Source organism: Sphaeramia orbicularis, chromosome 6, assembly GCF_902148855.1.
Source record: "Sphaeramia orbicularis chromosome 6, fSphaOr1.1, whole genome shotgun sequence".
Taxonomy (NCBI): domain Eukaryota; kingdom Metazoa; phylum Chordata; class Actinopteri; order Kurtiformes; family Apogonidae; genus Sphaeramia; species Sphaeramia orbicularis.
The window spans coordinates 8,597,930-8,619,236 of record NC_043962.1 but is presented as its reverse complement, the minus strand read 5'-3'; the positions used below and the strand labels follow the sequence as shown (position 1 = coordinate 8,619,236).

The following is a 21,307-nucleotide window of genomic DNA, read 5'->3' as shown; positions in this document are numbered from 1 at the left end:
GGTTAGGGTTAGGGATGGGGTTGGGATTAGGGTTAGGGCTAGGACCAGCTCATTGATGACACCGGCTTGTGTAGTTAGGGTTAGGGTTGGGGTTGGGGTTGGGGTTGGGGTTAGCGTTAGCGTTAGGGTAAGGGTTAGGACCGGGCTGGGACTGGGTTAGGGATTAGGGGTTAGGGTTAGGGTTAGGACCATCTTATTGATGACACTGGCTTGTGCAGTTTGGGTTTGGGTTAAGGTTGGGGTTAGGGTTAGGGTTAGCGTTAGCGTTAGGACCAGGCTGGGACCAGCTCATTGATGACACTGGCTTGTGCGGTTAGGGTTAGAGTTAGGGTTAGGGATGGTGTTAGGGTTAGGGTTAGGACCAGCTCATTGATGACACTGGCTTGTTTCCCCATAGAGGCTGTTTTTCTGTTTTACTATTGGCTGCAGGTACAAACATACATTAGTCTGTGATGATATTCAGTGGGAAAAACATAAACCAAACCTGTGTAACTGCGTCACTGATAGTGCAACGACCGGTCACCTGACCAAGTCAACGATTCATGACGTACAGTATGTTTGACACATGATGGAGAGTCAACAGAACCTGTTATTGTTTCATGTGTGTGAGCATTTGCGTTGGATCAATGCATGTGCACATGTTGTAGTTCATGTGTGTCAGTTTCCTGTAGATGAGCAGTATTTAGGTCAACAAACACATCCAGATGTATTTAGATGAATACAGTTTACCGGACGGGGCCTCTGTGAGGAGACAAAAAAGCAGGTCAAAAACAGACTTGTGTAAAAGTACCTGTTACGTAAGAGTCAGTCCTTCAAAACAGGAATCATGGGGTGGGGGTTGAATTTACAGTTCCTCTGAGCATCATCATGTCGGTGGGGGTTCTGGAATTCCACTGTGACAGAGAGAAAAAGGTAATAAAATGTTGAAGGTGAAGTGAACAACAGGCGTTAAACCATTCACTTATGATGAAACTGAGTGATTTTACAGTATTTACAGTATGACTGGTTTTCTCATATTCCACTAATAATCAGATCAGCCCTCTGATATCCCACCCACAGACGTCTGTTAATCACCTAAAGCGCATAATCTGCCCAGTGTTGTAGTAATGTCAAAATGTTTTTCTTACAGTTTGTTTTTAACTTTTTTTTGTATTTCATCAACTTGATCCATGAACAAAAATACCAAATACTCAACAGCTGCCATACTTTTAATCCTTTAAATGCTATGTTTGTAATGTGAACAAACCACATCTTTTGGTGCAAAAACACACCTTTTTTTTCTCAAACTGCTGAGGCTCTGATCAACAGGAACATATTATTGTTATCTAATTAACCTATTATATTATTATTATTAACATATTATGCATGAGAGTACTTGTTCGATGGTTTCTCTAACATTAGATGTGCAGTGTTCAGCATCTCAACAGCATCAGGTTAAAGTGTTTTGAAGACCTGGACCATCAGTCCCTCATATGTGGTTCAGTCTTACCTTGGCCTCGGTTCAGGTTCTGGTCTAGTTTCTCTTGGTGGAGATTCAGAGGAATGACCAAACATCAGCTAAAGAAGAAAAAGAAGAGGAAAGTAAGCAGTGCTCACATAACCCACTAGGAATTCCTGAAGATTCAATCCTCACTACAGCCAAGGTCAAAGTCATCATATTAATAGTTAACTCTATCGTATTTCATATTCTAATATTTCATATTTTACCGACCACCACCATTAAAACAGGATGAAGAGATTTATTAATGTTGTTCTTTTAAATCAGTCAATCAAATTTTATTTATATAGCGACTAATCATAACAAAAGTTATTTCATGACACTTTACATATAGAGCTGGTCAAAACCAGCCAATTTACAGAAACCCAACAGAATCCTCCAGGAGTAAACACTTGGTGACAGTGGAAGAAAAACCTACCTTTAAGAGGTAGAAACCTGGAGTAGACCCCGACTCCGGAGGATGGACCACTGACATGAGCAGTTAAAGAGTTAAAGAGAGAGAGAGATAAAGGAAGAGAGAGAGAGAGAGAGAGAGATTGGGGGGGGGGGGACTCATGGATGCACAGCAAACTGAACTAGAACTGTTAAAAACTAGAACAGCTGTTACTAGTATAACTACCAATAACTAGAACAAATGTCCATAACTGTTAATATACTACTACTACAAATACTAGTACTACCAGTGGATATACTACTACAAATACAAGTACTACCGGTGGACATACTACTACAAATACTAGTACTACCAGTGGAAATACTACTACAAATACTAGTACTACCAGTGGATATACTACTACAAATACTAGTACTAACAGTGGATATACTACTACAAATACTAGTACTAACAGTGGATATACTACTACTGCAGCTGTTAGTACCAATAGAAACATCTACCTTCTCTGTAATTATAAAATAAACACTATCATAACTATATGGATAAATGAATAAGGATGATGGAAGCAGAGAAGCAGGACCACAGCAGCAGGTCCAGATATGATCCAATGAAAACCTGTGAGGACCTACAGCACAGAGACTCTGGGGAAGAAGAAGAGCCTTTTGCACCTTTTTTCAGGAAGAACTTAACTTTCAAAACCTGGCCATTAATTATCATTATTATATATAATAAATGCTTAGAACAGTGTGTTGTAGCAAAAATAAATAAATAAATAGATGTGCATTTTTTCACAGTCTGTTTTAGGTCAGAATTCACAAGTTGTTCATTTTTGTATGATTTTTTTAAAATTCCAACCCATCCACTAAAATCATCACATTGTAAACAATGTTAAATTCCTACACTAACACCTTTCTACCGAGTGAATACAAAATGCACTTTGACATATTTTAGTATTTAATATTTGACCTAGAACAAAAAATAATAATGCGTATTAACAAAAGAAGACTTGATTTTTAAAAAAATTATATTTAGTATTATTAAACAACTGTAAATGTGCAGAATGAAACTTTATGAGATAATAGAAATAATAAATTATAAAACAAAAAATATGTAAAAAAAAAAAAAATAAAAAAAATAAATTGAAAATTGAAAATTGAAAATTTTTAGTACAAAATAAAAAAAAATCCACATAAAAGTTATGGAAAAATTCTGGTAAAAAATTTTTTAAAAAGAAATTAATTGGAAAAAAGCAGCAAAGAACTTAAATGATAAATTAGTGAAGTAACTATAGGCCTTTGATGTGTATGTATCATATATGATACAAGGGTCATTGAAGGGTTAACATACACAGATTAGCATACAGTTAATCTTTATATGGGGGGGGGGGGCAATGCTCAGGGGGGCACCTATGCATGGGGGGGCCCCTCAGGCCCATGTGTTAAGACGGCCCTGGTTGAGTTGCCTGTTCTCATCTATTAATAGATTCTTCAGCCTCATTTACGATGTGACCATTAAATCAGCTACAATGACATCATCAGATCCAAAAAATAACAAGACTCTAGTAACTGAAAGAGCCAAGAATTCACCCGTTGTGTGGTTTTTATGTATTTGACTGGTAAACCAGTACAAACAGGTCTGAGATCCAACTGGTATTTTGTAAAGACTGGACCTGAAAAAAAGACACATTGTGCTTTAACAGTCATAGGGGTGTGTGTTCGACTCCATCATGTAAAGTGCAAAGTCATGGTGTGGTTTTCCATCATGAAGGAGGCGCTGAGGGTCTATAAATCAGTCAAGGGTTCAACGATTCACAAAGGAATCTGGAAAACAGAAGCAGACATGGGGGGTTCAACCTCTGAATCTCTTTTACATCATCACAATATTTACCTTTCACTACACAGGTGAGCATATTATGCACACATTACACTTTATGTTATCAAAGATCATATTATTTTATGCAATTTGTTTTAGATCAGAATTCAAAAGTTGTTCATTTTTGTATGACTTTTTTAAATTCTGACCCATCCACTAAAATCATCACATTGCAAACAATGTTAAATTCCTACACTAACACCCTTCTACCAAGTGAGTATGCATGCTGACACATTTTAGCATTTAACATTCGACTTAGAACAAAAAATAGTAAGGCATATTAACCAGTGTCGGTGCCAATCATTGACATATGACAGGATGAAGAAATAAAAAAAAAAAAAACTAATACAATTTTTATGTAAAATACTGGGGAAAAAAGTTTTGGTGTTTTTTTGCATCAAAAAATATGGTTTGTTTACATTACAAAAATAGCATTTAAAGGGTTAAAAATATGACATTATTGAGTATTTGGTATTTTTGTTTATGACTTGTGTTGATGAAACATAAAAAAAAAAGTTAAAAACAAATTGTATGAAAAACATTTTGATACTAGGTCAGCTCTGCACAGATTATACGCTTTTGGTGATTAGCAGGGGGTGGGGCCTCTATGGGTGGATCCCAGAAGGCACTGAAATTGTCAAAAAAAAAAAAAAAAAAAAGTCGGGGAGCCTAAAACAACATGAAGGCAACAGGTGTGTTGTGACACAGTTGTAAAAGGGCAATGTTTTCTTAAATTCATGGTCTATAATAGTACATTTGATCCAGTTCTGCGTCTGTGGAGACCAGGTCCAAAAAAAACCCATTTATGGTCTGATTCCACAGAGGCATCATGGTTTATGAACCATCCACCTCCTCTAGTAGGAGCTGTTTATCCTGTTCATGCATCACTTTGTAAAGTCATCTGTTGATGTTACATAAAGTTTGGTCTTTGTCGTTGTTTTTATGACAGATTTATCTCTGTTATAAAGACAGATTTTGGAGTCATGTGACTTTCTTTTTCAATAAGGGCTTATATAATGAAAAACCCACTAAACCCAGACCTTTGTACTCTGATCAGTACTGTCATCATGACTCTGGTATCTATGAACAAACAAATGTTAATTCAACATACAGCGCATCCGTAGAGTCAGAGCGAGTATAAAATAAAACATGGACAAACGTAAAGGTTCGGTTCAGTTTGGGCAGAAACACATGAGTTCAGTCTTACAGTTGTTTGCCCTTGTTCTTTCTACTGACGACAGAAAAGATTCTTGGTAAAATAAAAAAAAAACCAAGGGTCTGGCATTCATTACCCCACTTCTAACTGTACACCCCCTGACCCACCCCCTCCCACCACCACCACACAACTGAAACCCAAACCCTGCCAACCCAGAGGAAGCAGCACTGAACCAGTTTAAGAGTCGGACTGGTTTGTCCAACATCCATGGACCATGTGGACACAGGACACATTGTAATACAAAAAGACATTAAACACCTGGATCTCAGATTATGTCAATAAAACAAAGGACAGGTCCCAGACTCAGCTGTGGGGGGTGGGGGGGTGAATAAATGTGTGATTAGACGGTGGAATAAGGTCCAAATACAGGTTCGGGATGTTCTGTGACGCAGAGACACTGATGAACAGTTTATTATCTTAATTCACAATGTTTTCAAAAGTATGTGGACATGTTGAATTCAGGTGTTTCTTTTCTAACAGGGGTCTAGGATACAAAACAATAATGACTAATGTCAGAATATAGTTTTATATTGGGATAAATATCATATTGAATATTAATATTGATGTTTCTATGTTAAATGATCATGAACGGGACATCTTACAGCTGTAGACATGATGTGTCCCAATATTTATGTCCATATAGTTTATAAACATCAATATTTCCTTAAAGTTTAACGGGACATTTTTCTTCCTCAGAGAGATGTGAAGAAAGTAGATGGTTAGATGAGGTAGAAAATTATTATTTATAGTCAGTGCATGAAAATATTTTAGAAATTTAGAGGTAGAACATTTAAAATCATAGTCATAGATTTAAAAAAAAAAATCAGTGTTGAGAGAAATTAAGTCAAAACCATTTCTGAGGCATTTTGGAAACAAATATAACAATTTAAACCAAACTAACCAATGCAATGATACTTATCCCAATATAAAACTATATTCTGACATTAGTCATTATTGTTTTGTATCCCAGACCCCTGTTAGAAAAGAAACCCCTGAATTCAACGTGTCCACATACTTTTGTCCATATAATGAACAACTTTTCAATAACAACCAACAACCCACACACATTATCCATTTGTTCAATGTTCAGGTCAAGATCCAGGATCATTTTAAAGGAACATGTTCTGATCAACGTTCAGGCCAAAATCAATGAACGGTGTCCTGACTTTACCTTTGAAAAGAGGTTGGACTCTAAAACACACAACCAATCACACTGAGCACACACATTCAGGGCCTGGGGGCGGGGCCTGGACCCTGTTGACGCCGCTGATGACCCCTGGGATTTTCTGTTGACATATAAACTGGGTATCAGTCCGTTCATGAGGACGCCTCATGTAATGTCACACCATTGGATATCAGACACAACTCAACCCATCTCATTGGTTCATTTAACAGCCGCACAAAAACTGATCAAACATGAGAGGATGCTCCTCCCACTGGGCAGCCAGGGGCATTCAGGGACATCTATGTCCAACATCATCAGGTCATAACCAGGTGGACGATTCAGAGGTTTCACATTAGTCCAATATGATCTGAACCAGACCAGACCAAATATTAACAGAATCACCTGTAAATAATAATATATAACAATATATAAATAATAATAACTAATGTTTTCTTTGTTTTAGTGTAAAAAAAAAAGTTAAATTACATTCAAATTATTACATTTACAATCTGTCCTTCCACAAAAAATGTGAATAAACTGAATGACGATAAATAACCTGAAATTTATAATGAAAAATAAATGAGTTTTACCAATATTCTGCCTCAGTTTATCATTTACACATGTACATTAGAACGCACAGATCACAGTGGATCTACAAATACATTAAACATTTAATAACAGCCACATGGAATTTGAACATGTATTTATATAAATACACCCCGTGGGCTGGACTGGACCCTTTAATGGGTTGGTCTTGGCCTGTGGGCTGTATGTTCGACACTCCTTTTTTCCTCGAATAATTCTGCAAAGTGCAAGAACTAATCTGAAAAAGGTTGGCTTTTTGGATCCCTGTGTAATAAACATGTTGGCGTGATATAACCGAGTTCTACACATGGACCAACATGTGACTTGTCCTTATTTGTTTAGTGAAGGTTCTGTCGTGCCTGGGTTTGCAGATGGATGGTGACATAAGATGATTCAAAATAAACTGAATTAACTGTTGCACCAGAGCAGACGGATTACTCACACACCTGAACACATTCCAATCAATAAACAGTGACTATGATGTAGGAGTTATCAAACAATAAAACACACCCATTTATTCACGAGTGCATCATTAAAAAAATAAAATAAAAAAATAAATAAAAATAATAATACGCTCAGTTAAAGGTTCAGTGTGTGATATTTAGTGACAGTGAAATAGCAGAAAAAAACATCGTTCATGAAAGTCAAATTGTTTCACAATCATGGTATGTGATTGTTTTTTTGTATTAATTTTTTTCCTGCTACTTTTTGTTATTCTTGAACGGAGCAACTGTACCAAAGTATTAGATTAATAAAGTATTCTGATTAACACTGAATGTCATTCTATGTCATATCAATTGAACAGAACTGTTTCAGCTACGCTCAATAGAATCAATCTCCCGTTGAATTTGTGAAGTTGTCAGGTTCTGTCTCTATGGTCTGGATGCAGATCAATCTCCCAATAGAAGTGGGTGGCACTTTCACTGGAGGAGAACTCAACTAATCCAATCAAAGTCCATATATGACTTCTATCAGTGATCAGTAGGAACTATATTGATATCTGTAACCATTTGCATGTTATAAACCATCAAAATATGGACCATTAGAAGGGAAGGAACATTTAGAATATTTTAACAATTAATCAGAAATTAAAAAATCTAAATTTCTCAAAACTGTGAATAAACTTTTTTAAACATTGTCCCAAAGAAAATACGGATAAAATTAGAAATGAATCCGACCGGTTGTTTAGTCAGAGGATGTTTTAAAAAATTAAAAAAGAAGACGAAAACGATGATAATGACAATGACAACGAAGATGACAAAGATGATTAAGACAACAAAGACAATGAAGACGACAAAGACAGCAACAACAAAGACCATGACGACAAAGAAAACGATGACAAAGACAACAAAGACGAAGACAAAGATGATGACAAAGACAACGACATCTTGATTTCCACTGTTCCTTCATTTCTCACCGGGGGCTGCAAAGTTAACAATAACTGGTTCCTAAATTCAATATAAATGATCAGGTTGGAACGGGTGGAACTGAGTCCACTAACAACACTGTCTTTGCAGTTTGGACAAATTCAAACATGTCACAGCCAACAAGTTTGTGGCAGCAGAACTGAAGACCTACCAGATCAAACTTAATACCTTTGAAAGACTTTTTTAAGGTATTAAAAGCAGATGTGTAAATTTAAGATTTTTTAAAACCCTGTGGGAACCCTGACAATACATGTTGTTGAACAATATAAACTCGTCTTCTTCCTACGTCCTTTTGGGACATGAAGTGTTATTGAAGAGACACAATGAAATAGTTGGACACAGGGTGACTTTATTCCATTTCTGGTTTAACTTATTCCCTTCAATATTCTGGAGTGTTCCATGTAAGTCTGTAATGTCTCTTTGCCTTTTGTTCACCTTTACATTTTACTACGACTTATGTTCAAAATAAAGTTTAGCATCATCATCATAATTTAACATTTATTCTGATCCTTCAGTGATCCAACAGTCCAGCCGTGCTCCTCCCTCTACCAGGTGTCGATGTGGAACACGCATTTTGACCTTTTAATGTTAGGTTTGTAGTTGGGATCTGAATCCTCTGAGTCTTCACTGTCGCTTCCTGAAGAATCACTGGAGTAAAGGATGTTGACGTCAAACAGATGAGACGACAACGTGTCACCATCATCACCATCATCACCATCATCATGATCATCACCTTCCACAGTCTCCTCAGGTCTGGTCCAGGTTCTCCCCCCAGTCCTTTGTAGACACTGGTCTACGCTCAGTCTGGTAAGAATCACCTGTGGTTGTAGGAGTTTGGAGTGGACCAGATAGTTCTGACTCTTCAGCGATAACCTGGTCTGAACTCTGCAGACGCCACTGGGTCCAGACCTGAAGACCAGACCAGACCTGGACATGGGGAGGACGGTTAGTAAAGACATTGAATGAGGTTCCACAGAGGTAGGAGACTCCATAAAGAGACCATCCAAAGGTTCAGAAGTCGTCAAAGCACTTGTGTGAACGTTTCCTAAGGTCTCAGCTGAAGGTCTTGGTCTTTGGGACTGGTTTGTGTTGGACATCAGTCTGGACCTTCTGGACAGGTTAGTAGAAGGACATCTGGAAGAAGACGCCGGATTCTGACGTTCAGGGCCTGTCTGGGTTGAGATTATGGGATTTGATTGGCGGCGTGGGGAGGTTATCGCCTTCAGACCGGCAGGAGAAGCTTCATCTGGACTTGCTGGATTAGGGTTTAAAAAGGGGTGGAGCCTTCTGATGGTGGTGATGTCAATCAGTCGGACTACTGGTGACCACAGAGGAGGAAGAAGAAGGTGTCCAGATGAAGAGGACAGAGCCGGTCCACAGTCTGGTTTATCTTGGGCGTTTGTCGGAGGATTATTGGATGTCTGCGGAGATCGCTGCTGTTGATGGGGTGAGAATAGGAGGTCGGACGGTGTCAGATCCTCAGAAGATGACATGGAGTTTGACGACTGGAACAGAAGAGGAGATGTGGACACGACGGACTGGACCAAGAGGTCCTCTGAACATTCATCAGGACACTGTCGCAGGATGTTCCTCGCCCATCGCTTTGATTGGCGGCGTGGGGAGGTTATCGCCTTCAGACCGGCAGGAGAAGTTCCATCTGGACTTGCTGGATTGGGGTTTAAAAGGGGGTGGAGCCTTCTGACGGAGGTGATGTCAATCAGTCGGACGACCGGTGACCACAGAGGAGGAAGAGGAAGGTGTCCAGATGAAGAGGACTGAGCCGGTTCACAGTCCGGTTTATCTTGGGCGTTTGTCGGAGGGTTATTGGATGTCTGCGGAGATCGATGCTGTTGATGGGATGAGAACGGGAGGTCAGACGGCGTCAGATCCTCAGAAGATGACGTGGAGTTTGATGACTGGAACAGAGGAGGAGACGTGGACACGACGGATTGGACCAAGAGCTCCTCTGAACATTCATCAGGACACTGTCGCAGGATGTTCTTCACCCATCGCTGGTGTTTGGAACAGAACTGAGGAGAGTCCACCGGTCCAGGGCTGGTTCCTCCCAGGTCTTCACCTCTGTCTGACTCATGTCCTTCTTCTTCATCATGTTCATTGCCCAGTGTTGGTGGACGTCCTCCATCCTTCTCCGTCTCCAGAACCTCCTGCGTTTGTACGTTTCTCCTGGACTCTGAAATCAGATGCGTCTCTTTGGGTAAAAGCTGAGCTTGTTCTTCTCTAATGACCTGAGGCTGTGATCCAAGGTGGAGTTTATTTTCCACCGGTTGAAGAGAATCTGTGAGTTTAGAAAGGTCTGATTCTGCCTCGTTCGCTGGTTTGTGGGAACAACATGAAGCAGCATCTGAAAAAAAAAACACAGAATGATGAGAGGAAAATATTTACAAAGAAAGAATTAAACAGAAAACACATATTGTACAATCCCGGTTCGATTTAATGCGTTCAAGGCAGTTATTGGTCAGAGGTGGGTTCTTACCACAGTGCAGGAGTCTCTTCAACGTGGTTCCAATGGTGGTGGAGTCGGATCCAATCACATCTAAAAGCAGCTTCTCCTCTTCATTAACAGGATGGTCTTTCTTCAGTATCTTATTAACACATGTAAAAATAATGAGTCAATGAAAACTTCCTATGATGACAGTTAAAAGTCTATAGATTCTCTTTATTGTAATTATGAGTTAAATGCATGACAGTAACACTAAATCACTTTAATACAATCTGTATATGTGGGTGGAAATGGACAGGAGGAGCATTCAGATGATGGAGGAGAAGAGGTGATCTGTACCAGGATATTAAAACAAGTGTTGGTGAAGTGGACTGAGGTTAAACCATCCAGATTAATGATGATGGAAGGAGGAAAACTGTCCTTTCTGATGAAGCTTATGGTTACAACTCAGACTGATCTGAGTTCAGCTGATGTAGGCTTGGACTGGGAGACTCATCGTGATTGTGATTTGGGGTGATTTTTAGGTGTTTTTTGGAGCTGGAACAGATTAATTACACTTAAATTAATCATTGAGAGGCTCATACTGGAGCACATTCCACATGACTTTTTGACACGGTTGGCACATTCTAAGATCGACATATTCAACCACATTTGGAAACCCTTCTTGGACTATACTGAGGGAAATGTATCCTCAGTTCTGTCTCTGGCTTTCATCTGTTCTTAAACGGACTCTGATTATATTATACAGATACAGTATGAATGTGACGGGAATCTGTCTCTATGCTGACTGTAAATCTGTATTTTTGTTTTGACTGTGGTGCTGAGCTGTTTTATTTTTGTTTTGTTTTAAAAAATGAAAATGTAATAAATATATTCTTTAAAACAAATCATCATGGAGTGAATTGAACTGGTTCTGCAATGGGTTCCACTGTCTATAATATCAGTGACTATATAACTGGAAAAAAAGGAAACTGCTGAAAACAGAAGACAAATTTAATTCAACACCGTACACACCTTATCGATGTATGTATCTGTGGGTAAGGCCTTGTCCAGCTCATGCAGATATTCCACCAGCCTGTCCTCCACCTTCTGAGCGTAAGGTTCACCGTACTCTTCCTCCATCTGACTCTGAATCAAAACATTTACACACATTCACTGGAAACCATTACATTACACTCAACTCTTCTATAAAACACCCACACATTCACATGCTTCCACATAGATTAGATCCGAACCAACAGTATAAATGGACTTAAAGGCATGTCTGCAGCGCTCCCTGCTGGACACAAAACACTTCACACCCAAACGACCATGGAGAGTCTATAGGGCTGAAGAATCTAATTATTCTGAATGAATGAAACCTTTATTCAAACATGGACAACACAACAAACAAATACGTACATTCATATCATTTCCATAGCATGTTTAAATGGAGTCATTACAACACAAACTATATCAATCTCTATTAATACTACCTGTATATATGTTTATATCAATCTACCGGTATATCCTCCTGAGACCCAGGAAAGTACATCTTCTGTCTTTTTGACATTATATAATAAAATAATAGTCTTGACTGGAAACAGCATGATGCAACAGTTTTACAGATACATTTTTTATTTTATATGTATAAAATATTTACATCAAAATGACAATTCAATGAAATGGCACAGAGGGCATCATGAACAAAAAAAACAAACACTGTATATACAAAGATAAAATAAATAGGCATAGAAAACTACGCATCAAGCAATAGTTTCAAGTAAATTTTATATATATGATAACTGAACCAAGTTGGTTTTCCACACCTTATTGTGATAACGAACACACGATCAGTATCACTATGCAGTGCCTTTCAGACTCAAAATTTAAAAAAAAAACAGCCTTGAGATTTTTCACTTAACTTCCTGTTCAGTGTGTTCAGTCGACTGTAGGCTGCTAGAAATGAATGTTGGTCAAGATCTCACAATTTTAATACGTTTAATACAAGCAGACGACAACATATGAAACAAATATGTCCACCCTGTTACTGACAAACATGTAAATGTCAGTGACAGGATGGACAGTTTGGGCTAAAGTCAACATTTAATGACCCCATGTTAGACCTTGAGTTGGTACAGTAGGTCATATTTGAACAAGACTGTGGAATGCTCAACAAATATATTTAGAATTTACAAAAAGTTTTATATTAAACCATATTTTGTGGTAACAGGGTGGACATGCTAAGACCACATCGAAGTACAAACACAAAATGATGAAAATGTTAAAATGTAAATGTAAATATTAAATGCTCTCAGAGACTATGTTTCTGCCTCCAATGAAGATAACCAAAATGATGATGTCATCAGTGATGTCATCAACTAGATTATTAAAGGGGTGGTTCCACCAAAGTAACGGGGTGGAAAGCAATTTAAAGAACATGTGTAAAATGTTAAATATAATTATGAAAATAAAATATAAATGATTATAAATGAATTGTTTTATGGAAAAAAAACTTGAGTAAAATGACATTTTAAAAGTATTTTCATTAATTTTTCATTTAAGTGTTTGTCTGTTTATAATAAAACCCAGAGTTTCATTACTTTTCCAGTGTTTTCATGGTAACAGTTTGATTCTGTTGGACCCTTAAAGGACCCTTAGACTCATATTAACCCTTATGTTCATCTCATATTATCTGTTATAAAGACACTGTGGCTTAAATTTGACCAACCTTCATATACTCTTGAAGCTTTTGTTTGTCGATGGTGAGTGTTTGAGCCAAAGCCTTGAAGTCCAGCTGGTTCTTCCTCATAAGAAACATTTCACGTTTGCTCTGTGAGAGAAAAAAAAAAAAACAAAGAAAGTGATTTTGAAAATCATTCTCATATGTATCTGAGCTGTTTGAAATACAACAGAAATGCACATGTGACAAACTTGCATGTATAAAATGAATCTGATAAACTCATGTAGTCTGTTTGTGTTTCATCAGCTGGAGTTTTAAACCTTTACTCACACAATGACCCTCATACTGGGGAAGTTTATTTGGAAAGAACTGAAGGATTTTATGAATGACATCTGTTAACCCTCTGCCTTCTCTGAGCATCCACATGACGACCTGGAAGAGAAAAAAAAGAATATTTAACACAAATGCACAACACAGTAACAAGATGACAACAGATACTGAAACTGACTGAACACTTGATGGATTTTAACAGAACTGAAGAGGTTTAAAGAATATGAATATATGATGATTTTATATCAGAGGATGTAAAAGGAGTCAGTAGTGTTTAATAAACCTGTAAAAGTAACTGATATTAGATTAAATACAGGAAAACAAGAAACAATCTGGAGAAAGTCGTGAAAGTCGTTTTGTTTGGGTAGTTTAGAAATGTAAATACTTTCCTTATTTAATGCTATTTTTTTTACACTAAAACAAAGAGAAAAATTTGTATTTGTCATTATTTACAGGTTATTCTGTTTGTGTCACCACCAGTGTGTGAATGTGAGAGTAAATGAATAATGGATCCATTGTAATATACATATATAGATACAAAATAAATCTAATCTATTATTACTATTATTATTAATTATTACTTTTATTATCAAAATTTTTCCTGCTACTTTAATTTTACTTGAATGGAGCAACTGTAACACACACTAATTTCTCCTGGGATGAATAAAGTATTGTGGTTCTGAGTCTATGTGGGACTAGGTTTTGGTTCCGTACCAGAGTCTTGAGTCCAAACATGATCTTCATGTGTTTGATGGGCGTGACCAGTCGAGGCAGGAGTCTGTGTGTCTCGTCCATGAAAACCATCACGTCCTCGTACCGCCGTGTCGCCCTGTTCTTCAGGATCCAAAACGCTCGTGCAGATGCCACGCGAACCCTCCAGGGGGCGTTGAGGTCCAGGGGCTGAGAGTCCACATCAGGCCAACTGGACGGGTCCACCACTGGGACAGAGACCGCAACACATAAGAGGGTATTACACTAGAACAGAGGGGAACGACCCATGGCTCCGAGGCCAAATATGGCCCTTTAGCCTCCGTCTATGGGTCACTGTGGTTTTGTCAAAAGTCATATCTCTGGTGTTTGTTTCTGTTCAGTCACTGACAATAATGTGCAATAATCCTGTATAATGTGAATCATGTGCAATAAATTTGTGCATAAACCTCTGTTCTTGCAATAACAATGCAATATTTATTCAATACTCATTCAAACATAAATGGAGTGTTTATATATAGAATTGTTTTATTGATAAACATACTGATAATATACACTGTTAATACTGTTAATATTGTGTCTAATCATTTTTTATGTCTATTTTTTATCCTATTCTACTTTTAGTTCTATTCCTATTTTACTCTGTCAAATTTTATATTCTATTATTTTACTTTTAAGTTTTCGTTATTTCTATTTGCTCAGTTCTTATTTTCTCACATATTTTTTTTCATTAATATCGTTTCACTGACTGGAGTACCATTCCTAATTTCACTGAACACACAAGGGTAATAAAGGCTGTTTCTATTCTGAATACTGAATGAACCATTACTTTTTAACATTGTTGTCATCATAAATCTATTCCATCATTGTCCATCTGCAAAAATGTACAGGTTACACAAAGTATGATCATTTTTTCACAGTACATCCATCAACCAAAATGTGTCACAGTGGATTTTTTTTTTTTTTTTTTTTTGCCATTTTCAATACATGATACTCTATTTGTATTTGTAGTTTGTTTAACAGTAAACCTACATACATGAAAGTGAAGCTTTTTCCTCAATTACACAATGTAATTTTGTTTTGGAAGGAGCCCACTCAATTAAAAATCTTACATTTTTTCCTTTATCGTAGTTGCATATTATCATCAAGTAATAAGTTATTACTATTTTATACGGTTTGTCTTTTGTTCTATCTTTACATTGCACATTTTTTCTTGCACTTTATTCTGTTTCTGCCTTGACCAGTGAATTTCCCCTTGGGGATCAATAAAGTCTCATATAATCTAATCATCTAATGTAATCTAATCTAGCATAATCTAATTTAGTCTACTCTAATCTAACAATCTAATCTAACAATCTAATCTAATCTAAGGATAAAAATATATTAGTGGAATAGATGAGAATTAAAATAGTGGTTTGTTGCAGTTGTAAACGTTTAAAAATCAAGACTGAATTGGATGCTGCCTTTACGTGCTACGGGAATTATGGGTAATACCAATTACAAACTCGAAAATTGCACTTGAATGCCCCCTCAAGTCGAATTTTCGTTCTGCTGCTAGCTGATCATTTTTGCACATTTATAGCATACACAATTTGCAAACAACAATCAATTCAGATGAATTAAAACCTCAAAAACGGTTTTACCCAACAAGTAGCAGGTCACAATATATCGTCAGCCATTTTTCATTTCAATTTGTTGAACAAACGCACTTGTAATTTCGAATTCATAAATGGAAAAGTTCATCTTCCCGATAGTACGTGAAAGCATCAAACTAACTGTCAAACCCCACCTTGTTGAACGTCCATCATCCTGTGCGCCCACACGTACTCTATGATCCACAGCGGCAGCCGGGGGAAGCTCCGCAGGTCTCCGAGCTCCATCAGACGAACACACACCAAACACCGGCCCCGCACCAGCCCCGATGCCCCTTACGTACCCCCGCAGATTTTAACGGGCAGGGGACGCGACATGGACCCGCCTGGACATGTACCGACACGTCCTGGCCCGGGTGGATGTCCAGCCTCCCCGGTACACACAACCTTCAGCGGATACAACTGAGGCAACGTGCTTAAGCAACCAAATACAGCATAGGGAGACTCTGTTGATTAACTTTACGCATTTATAAACTTTAAATAACTTTTTTAGAACTCAAGAAAACCACGAACGGGTCCGAAAACACTTCCTGATTCAGCGTCACGTGGTCTTTCCGCCGCCCCGCCCCGTAAGGAAATAACCGTTCGAAGGATGCTAAAAAAAAAAAAAAAAAAAAAAGAGGAAAAATGAAGCAAAAGATAATTATGATAAAAACTATTTTAGGTACTCACTAAAACGTGACATTGGTGTAATATTATTTTATTTAGACAATTTCAATCTACTTTAATCACTTTCTTAATCTTCACCTCGCGCACTTTGGAGACAGAGTTTGTCGTTTTATATAATTGAGAATAGTTCATTTTTACTATCTTTGTAAATGGAAGAGCTTTGGTTCATTGGTCAATGTCAAAAATAAGATTTGATAAGGACCATTATCGTAAATTAACCATACGACCAACACATGTGGGCTTTTATTGTGGAACCAGTGTGACCTTCTCACCCGGAAGTAGTTTTCTTGTCAGAAGACACCTTTCTGTCATCTGTCTTTACCTTTTAGATTTAATTAAGCTCTTTTCACTCATCATGGCAGAATAAAGCTTTGTGTAATGTATCGGAGATAAGTAAGGCGTCTAAATACCTAAACTGAACTACATTTAACGGTGCTTCTTCTATATTGTAATATAAATGTTCCAAGATGCTAACGTTTTAGCTTTGTAGCTTGTGGTCACTGGATGCGGGGAGCGCGTCATTTGTTGAACGTGCGTAGGCCGTTGGCGGGGTTTACTGCAAAGTGTACACATATTTGGCAGATTTTTTGCGTGTTAGCCGCAGCCGACGTTAAAGAAAAGACATTTCTGTGTCAGTGAAATAAACAGAGGTGTGTATGTTTTTCCCTTTTCTCACGTTTGTTTGACAAGCTTGTTAGTGCTGGTTTGTTACAGCTCGGGCGCCTCTTAGTGGTGACACCAGAAACAGCCGCATTAACTCCAAAAGTTTGTTACCTCCGCCAAGGAGGTTATGTTTTTGCCAGGGTTTGTTTGTCTTTGTTTGTTTGTCTGTCCATTAGTGTGCAACATAACTCAAAAAGTTATGGACAGATTTGGATGAAATTTTCAGGGTTTGTTGGAAATGGGATAAGGAAGAAATGATTAAATTTTGGTGGTGATCAGGGGGGGGGGGGGCACTGATCAGCCTTGGCGGAGGTCAGCGCTCTCCGAGTGCTTCTAGTTTTACTCTGAACCCAGTCCAGTTTAACCTAACAGTTCTGTTGTAATTCCACCTTGTTTAGTTATGTAAATTGGTATGTGTTTATCTATTTACAGTGGTTATTATAAAATCAGATACAACTGAGTAGTGAAAAGTACAATTTACTTCCCAGATGAGACAGCACTAGGAAAATGATAATTGTATTTATTTAAATGTAAATGTATATTTTTAAAAAACTTAACAGGTGTAAGTCTTGTATATACATACGTCCATTGAAGTGTTGTTTCACTGCTAAAGTACAATTGTATTTGGAAAATTCTGTAGAATAATTAAAACGGACTAAACTCGTTAAATATTTACTTGTCAAAAATATTTTAACAAAATGGCATTTCATCATTTTTCCATTAGAACATTTTTCTATGTCTTTTTGTGAAATGTTCAGCTGTTTAATTTAACATCAGTTCTGATTCTTACATTGAGTTTGAACACAAACATTCTCTTCATCTTGTCATTTTCATCTTAACTGTAATTATACTCATTTTCTTTAAATAACTGAGTTGACTTTGACAGTCGTAGAACAAGTGATGAAAGTCTGTCGTGTTTGGTCCTTTAGTTCAGTTTGATTCTGCATAAGGTGCTTGGTTTCTATCAAGAGACTTACAGTGTTGTGTTTGTTGTCCTTACAGCTCTGAGCCCCCCCCCCAACCCCATCCTGATACAGCATCATCATGAACAGGGCATCGTGTGTGTCCATGCGTCACCTCAGACTGGCTGTCAGACTCTGTCCCCGTCCTTCCGGTTTTGGGGCATTTGCTTTGACCTCTGGCCCCTCCACCCTCCGTGACCCCACCCCCCCTCCCCCTGGACCCTGTGAGCGCTTTTACTGCAGCAGCGTCAAGATGCGCTCTTATCTTCAGTACGTGAAACGCAAGATCATAGCTCCGCCCACCCCTCCATACTGTCACGTGTGCCAGGTTGGCGACCCGGTGCTGCGTTCACATGCCGCCGCCGTCGACCCCGCGGCCATTAAGGGTCCTGAGGTCCAGAAAGTCATCGACACCATGGTCAAAGTTATGCGGAAGCTGGAATGTGTAGGACTGAGCGCGCCTCAGGTCGGCGTCCCGCTGAGGATCCTGGTCCTGGAGTATCCGGAGAAGATGCTGCAGGAGAGTCCCCCGGCGTGGAGGGAGGCCCGCGGTCTATCCGTCCAGCCCCTCAGGGTCTTCATCAATCCCCAGCTGAGGGTGTTGGATGGACGGACGCTGCTGTTTCAGGAGGCCTGTGAAAGCATCTCTGGCTTCTCTGCTGCTGTGCCCAGATACCTGTCAGTGGAGGTTTCAGGTACAGATCCCAGATGCACCGGGGTTTGATGCTAAATGCACCGGGGTTTGGTCCTTTGATGCTAAATGCACCAGGGTTTGATCCTAAATGCACCAGGGTTTGATCCTCATCCATCTTTGTTTGTCCTCCAGGTCTGAACCAGAACGGCGAGGCGGTTTCGTGGAAGGCCAGTGGTTGGCCGGCTCGGATCGTCCAGCATGAGATGGACCACTTGGACGGGGTTCTTTACATCGACCGAATGGACTCAAAGACCTTCATCAACATCAACTGGCAGAAACAGAATGAGTAAAAACCAAAAAGCCAAGCAGATCCTCAGCACAGACAGAACCTGTCGACCCATGGATCAGTAGAACATCAGTGGATCCAAGACTACGTTTACACAGAAGGTGTAAAACTGACCCAAGTTCCAGCTTTTACAGATATTTGACTCATATGTGATTTATTTTTGATGGTCTGAACAGAACCAGGACTCTATCACATCTGGTCCTGAATCTGGTCCATATTTGACATTTTTAATACTTCAGTCTGATTCGCATTTCATCAGACTTAAATGTGACAGACGTCATAATTCTATTCTGGAGGAGGCGGAACCAGATCCATATTTTGCTTGCTTTTCTTTAAATTTATGATAAATGAGCCAAAAAACGAAAAACAAAATTTTCTTAAAATGTATGAGAATTCTGTTCATTTTTAGCAAAATTTTCTTACTTTTTGATAATTTTGTTCATTTTTGTGAATGTAATTTTATCATTTCATGCGCCTTTTACATCATTGAAATGCAATAGATGTCATAATTGTACAGTGGAGGCAGAACCAGATCCATATTTCCTTCATAAACACTGTGTGATGGATGAGACGTCAACTTCACGATTTCCTTCATTTGGAACATGTGGTGGGTGTTTTGTTGATGAGACTGAAGGTCTAAAAGTATGACAGATGTGTTTGATTGACAGCTTTAGGAGCTTCTGTTTATTGAATAAAACTTCATTTTGTTGTAACGAGGCTTTGGTTTGATATGAACGAGAACCAGAGCTGTTTGGTAAATATTCACCAAAGCAGCATCTGTGGTTTTATACATGTCTGAAAGAAACCATCCAACCATTTCAGGCAATGGAGTCCAACATACAGCCTGTGAGCCAAAACCAGCCGCCAAAGGGTCTGATCCAGTCCATGTGATGAATTGTTAGTTTTAAATAGGTTTATAGAACTATCCTGTCACAAAACAATGTGAATAATCTGAACAAATATGAACCTGAAATGTCTTAATATAAATCAGTGTATTTGTACCAATATTCTGTCTGTTATTAAATGTTCAGTGTATTTGTACATCCACTCTGATCTGTTAGTTATAATGTACATGTGGAAATGATAAACTGAGGCCTATTGGTAAAATTACACTTATTTTTATTAAGAATTTCAGGCTCATGTTTTACCTTTTTTTAAAGGATAGATTATAGATGGAAACATTTTCATGATGTAATTTTACTTTTTTCACTGTAAAACAGAAAACTTTTTATTTGTCATTATTTATTGTTGTGTTTTTTTTTTGTTGTTGTTTTTTTATACTTTAGATCATATCGGTCTGAATGTTGAACCTGAACTGGTTTAAGGTTTCGTTTAAACTGACATTTATTTGTCCTTCAATCACATTTCTCCGTGTTTTAATGGATGAAAAAGTGTGAACCTGTATCGGTGATGGTTCAGACCTGAGGATGCCAAGGATGGCAGCGATGCTTAGGACGGCGCTGAGGACAGGAATGATGCCTAGGATGACGCTGAAGATGGGGATGATGCCTAGGATGACGCCGAGGACGGGAACGACACAGAGGACGATGCCAGGGATGGGGATGCCGCCGAGGATGAGACCTAGAAAACGGAATAGACTGAATACAAAAGGTTCCGTTTACATTCTATTATGTATTTTTAAGATACAAAAGTGAAACGGTTCCATTTTTTGAGATTGTTACCTTGACTTTAAGAACACTTTTTTCACCATTTTCTGACATTTTCATCAAATTCTCCTTAACTGAAGCGACTGTTTCCATTTGAATGATGTGGAGTTCATTTTCTAAACCTTGAACAGCTGGTCTTTGTTCCGTGGTTTGGAGACACTACCGAACTAAAACCAGGAAAATACAGAAATAAATGAACATTTTAGTAGAACTGATGATAAATGAGCCAAAACTGAACCTAATTATGAATCCAGTAAAGTCTGGTCTTAGGTTTAAGTCCACGGTTCTGTCTCCATTTGACTGATTAATGAGTCAATGAGTGGATGCTTCATCTGGAAAACACACATATTTAAAACAAAGCTGTGGATTAGAGTAAATCTGTAAAAATAGGCTGAG

The 21,307-nt window shown here is 38.3% G+C and overlaps 2 protein-coding genes across 7 annotated transcripts; one reads left to right on the top strand and one right to left on the bottom strand.

Moving 5' to 3' along the window:
• Positions 1 to 8,164: 8,164 nt before the first annotated feature.
• LOC115420940 (uncharacterized) lies at positions 8,165 to 21,067 on the bottom strand. Of its 6 annotated transcripts, none has more exons than XM_030136569.1 (8): positions 20,927 to 21,067; positions 20,666 to 20,825; positions 14,325 to 14,548; positions 13,611 to 13,712; positions 13,329 to 13,430; positions 11,633 to 11,746; positions 10,652 to 10,760; positions 8,165 to 10,519 (listed from the first exon to the last, which is right to left on the bottom strand). In XM_030136569.1, the coding sequence occupies exons 3-8, from the start codon at positions 14,412 to 14,414 to the stop codon at positions 8,703 to 8,705; spliced, it is 2,334 nt and encodes a 777-aa protein (XP_029992429.1). In that variant the 5' UTR covers positions 14,415 to 14,548; positions 20,666 to 20,825; positions 20,927 to 21,067; the 3' UTR covers positions 8,165 to 8,702. The 6 variants fall into 6 exon arrangements, with proteins under 6 accessions (XP_029992429.1, XP_029992431.1, XP_029992433.1 ...); XM_030136571.1 differs by lacking the exons at positions 20,666 to 20,825; positions 20,927 to 21,067 and adding an exon at positions 16,108 to 16,505 and having other exon boundaries at positions 8,165 to 9,403; positions 9,815 to 10,519; XM_030136573.1 differs by lacking the exons at positions 20,666 to 20,825; positions 20,927 to 21,067 and adding an exon at positions 16,108 to 16,505 and having other exon boundaries at positions 8,165 to 9,743; positions 10,155 to 10,519.
• On the top strand, positions 16,892 to 21,126 carry pdf (peptide deformylase, mitochondrial). Its single transcript, XM_030136578.1, has 4 exons — positions 16,892 to 17,289; positions 18,305 to 18,959; positions 19,091 to 19,255; positions 20,987 to 21,126. The coding sequence occupies exons 2-3, from the start codon at positions 18,347 to 18,349 to the stop codon at positions 19,246 to 19,248; spliced, it is 771 nt and encodes a 256-aa protein (XP_029992438.1). The 5' UTR covers positions 16,892 to 17,289; positions 18,305 to 18,346; the 3' UTR covers positions 19,249 to 19,255; positions 20,987 to 21,126.
• Positions 21,127 to 21,307: the final 181 nt, after the last annotated feature.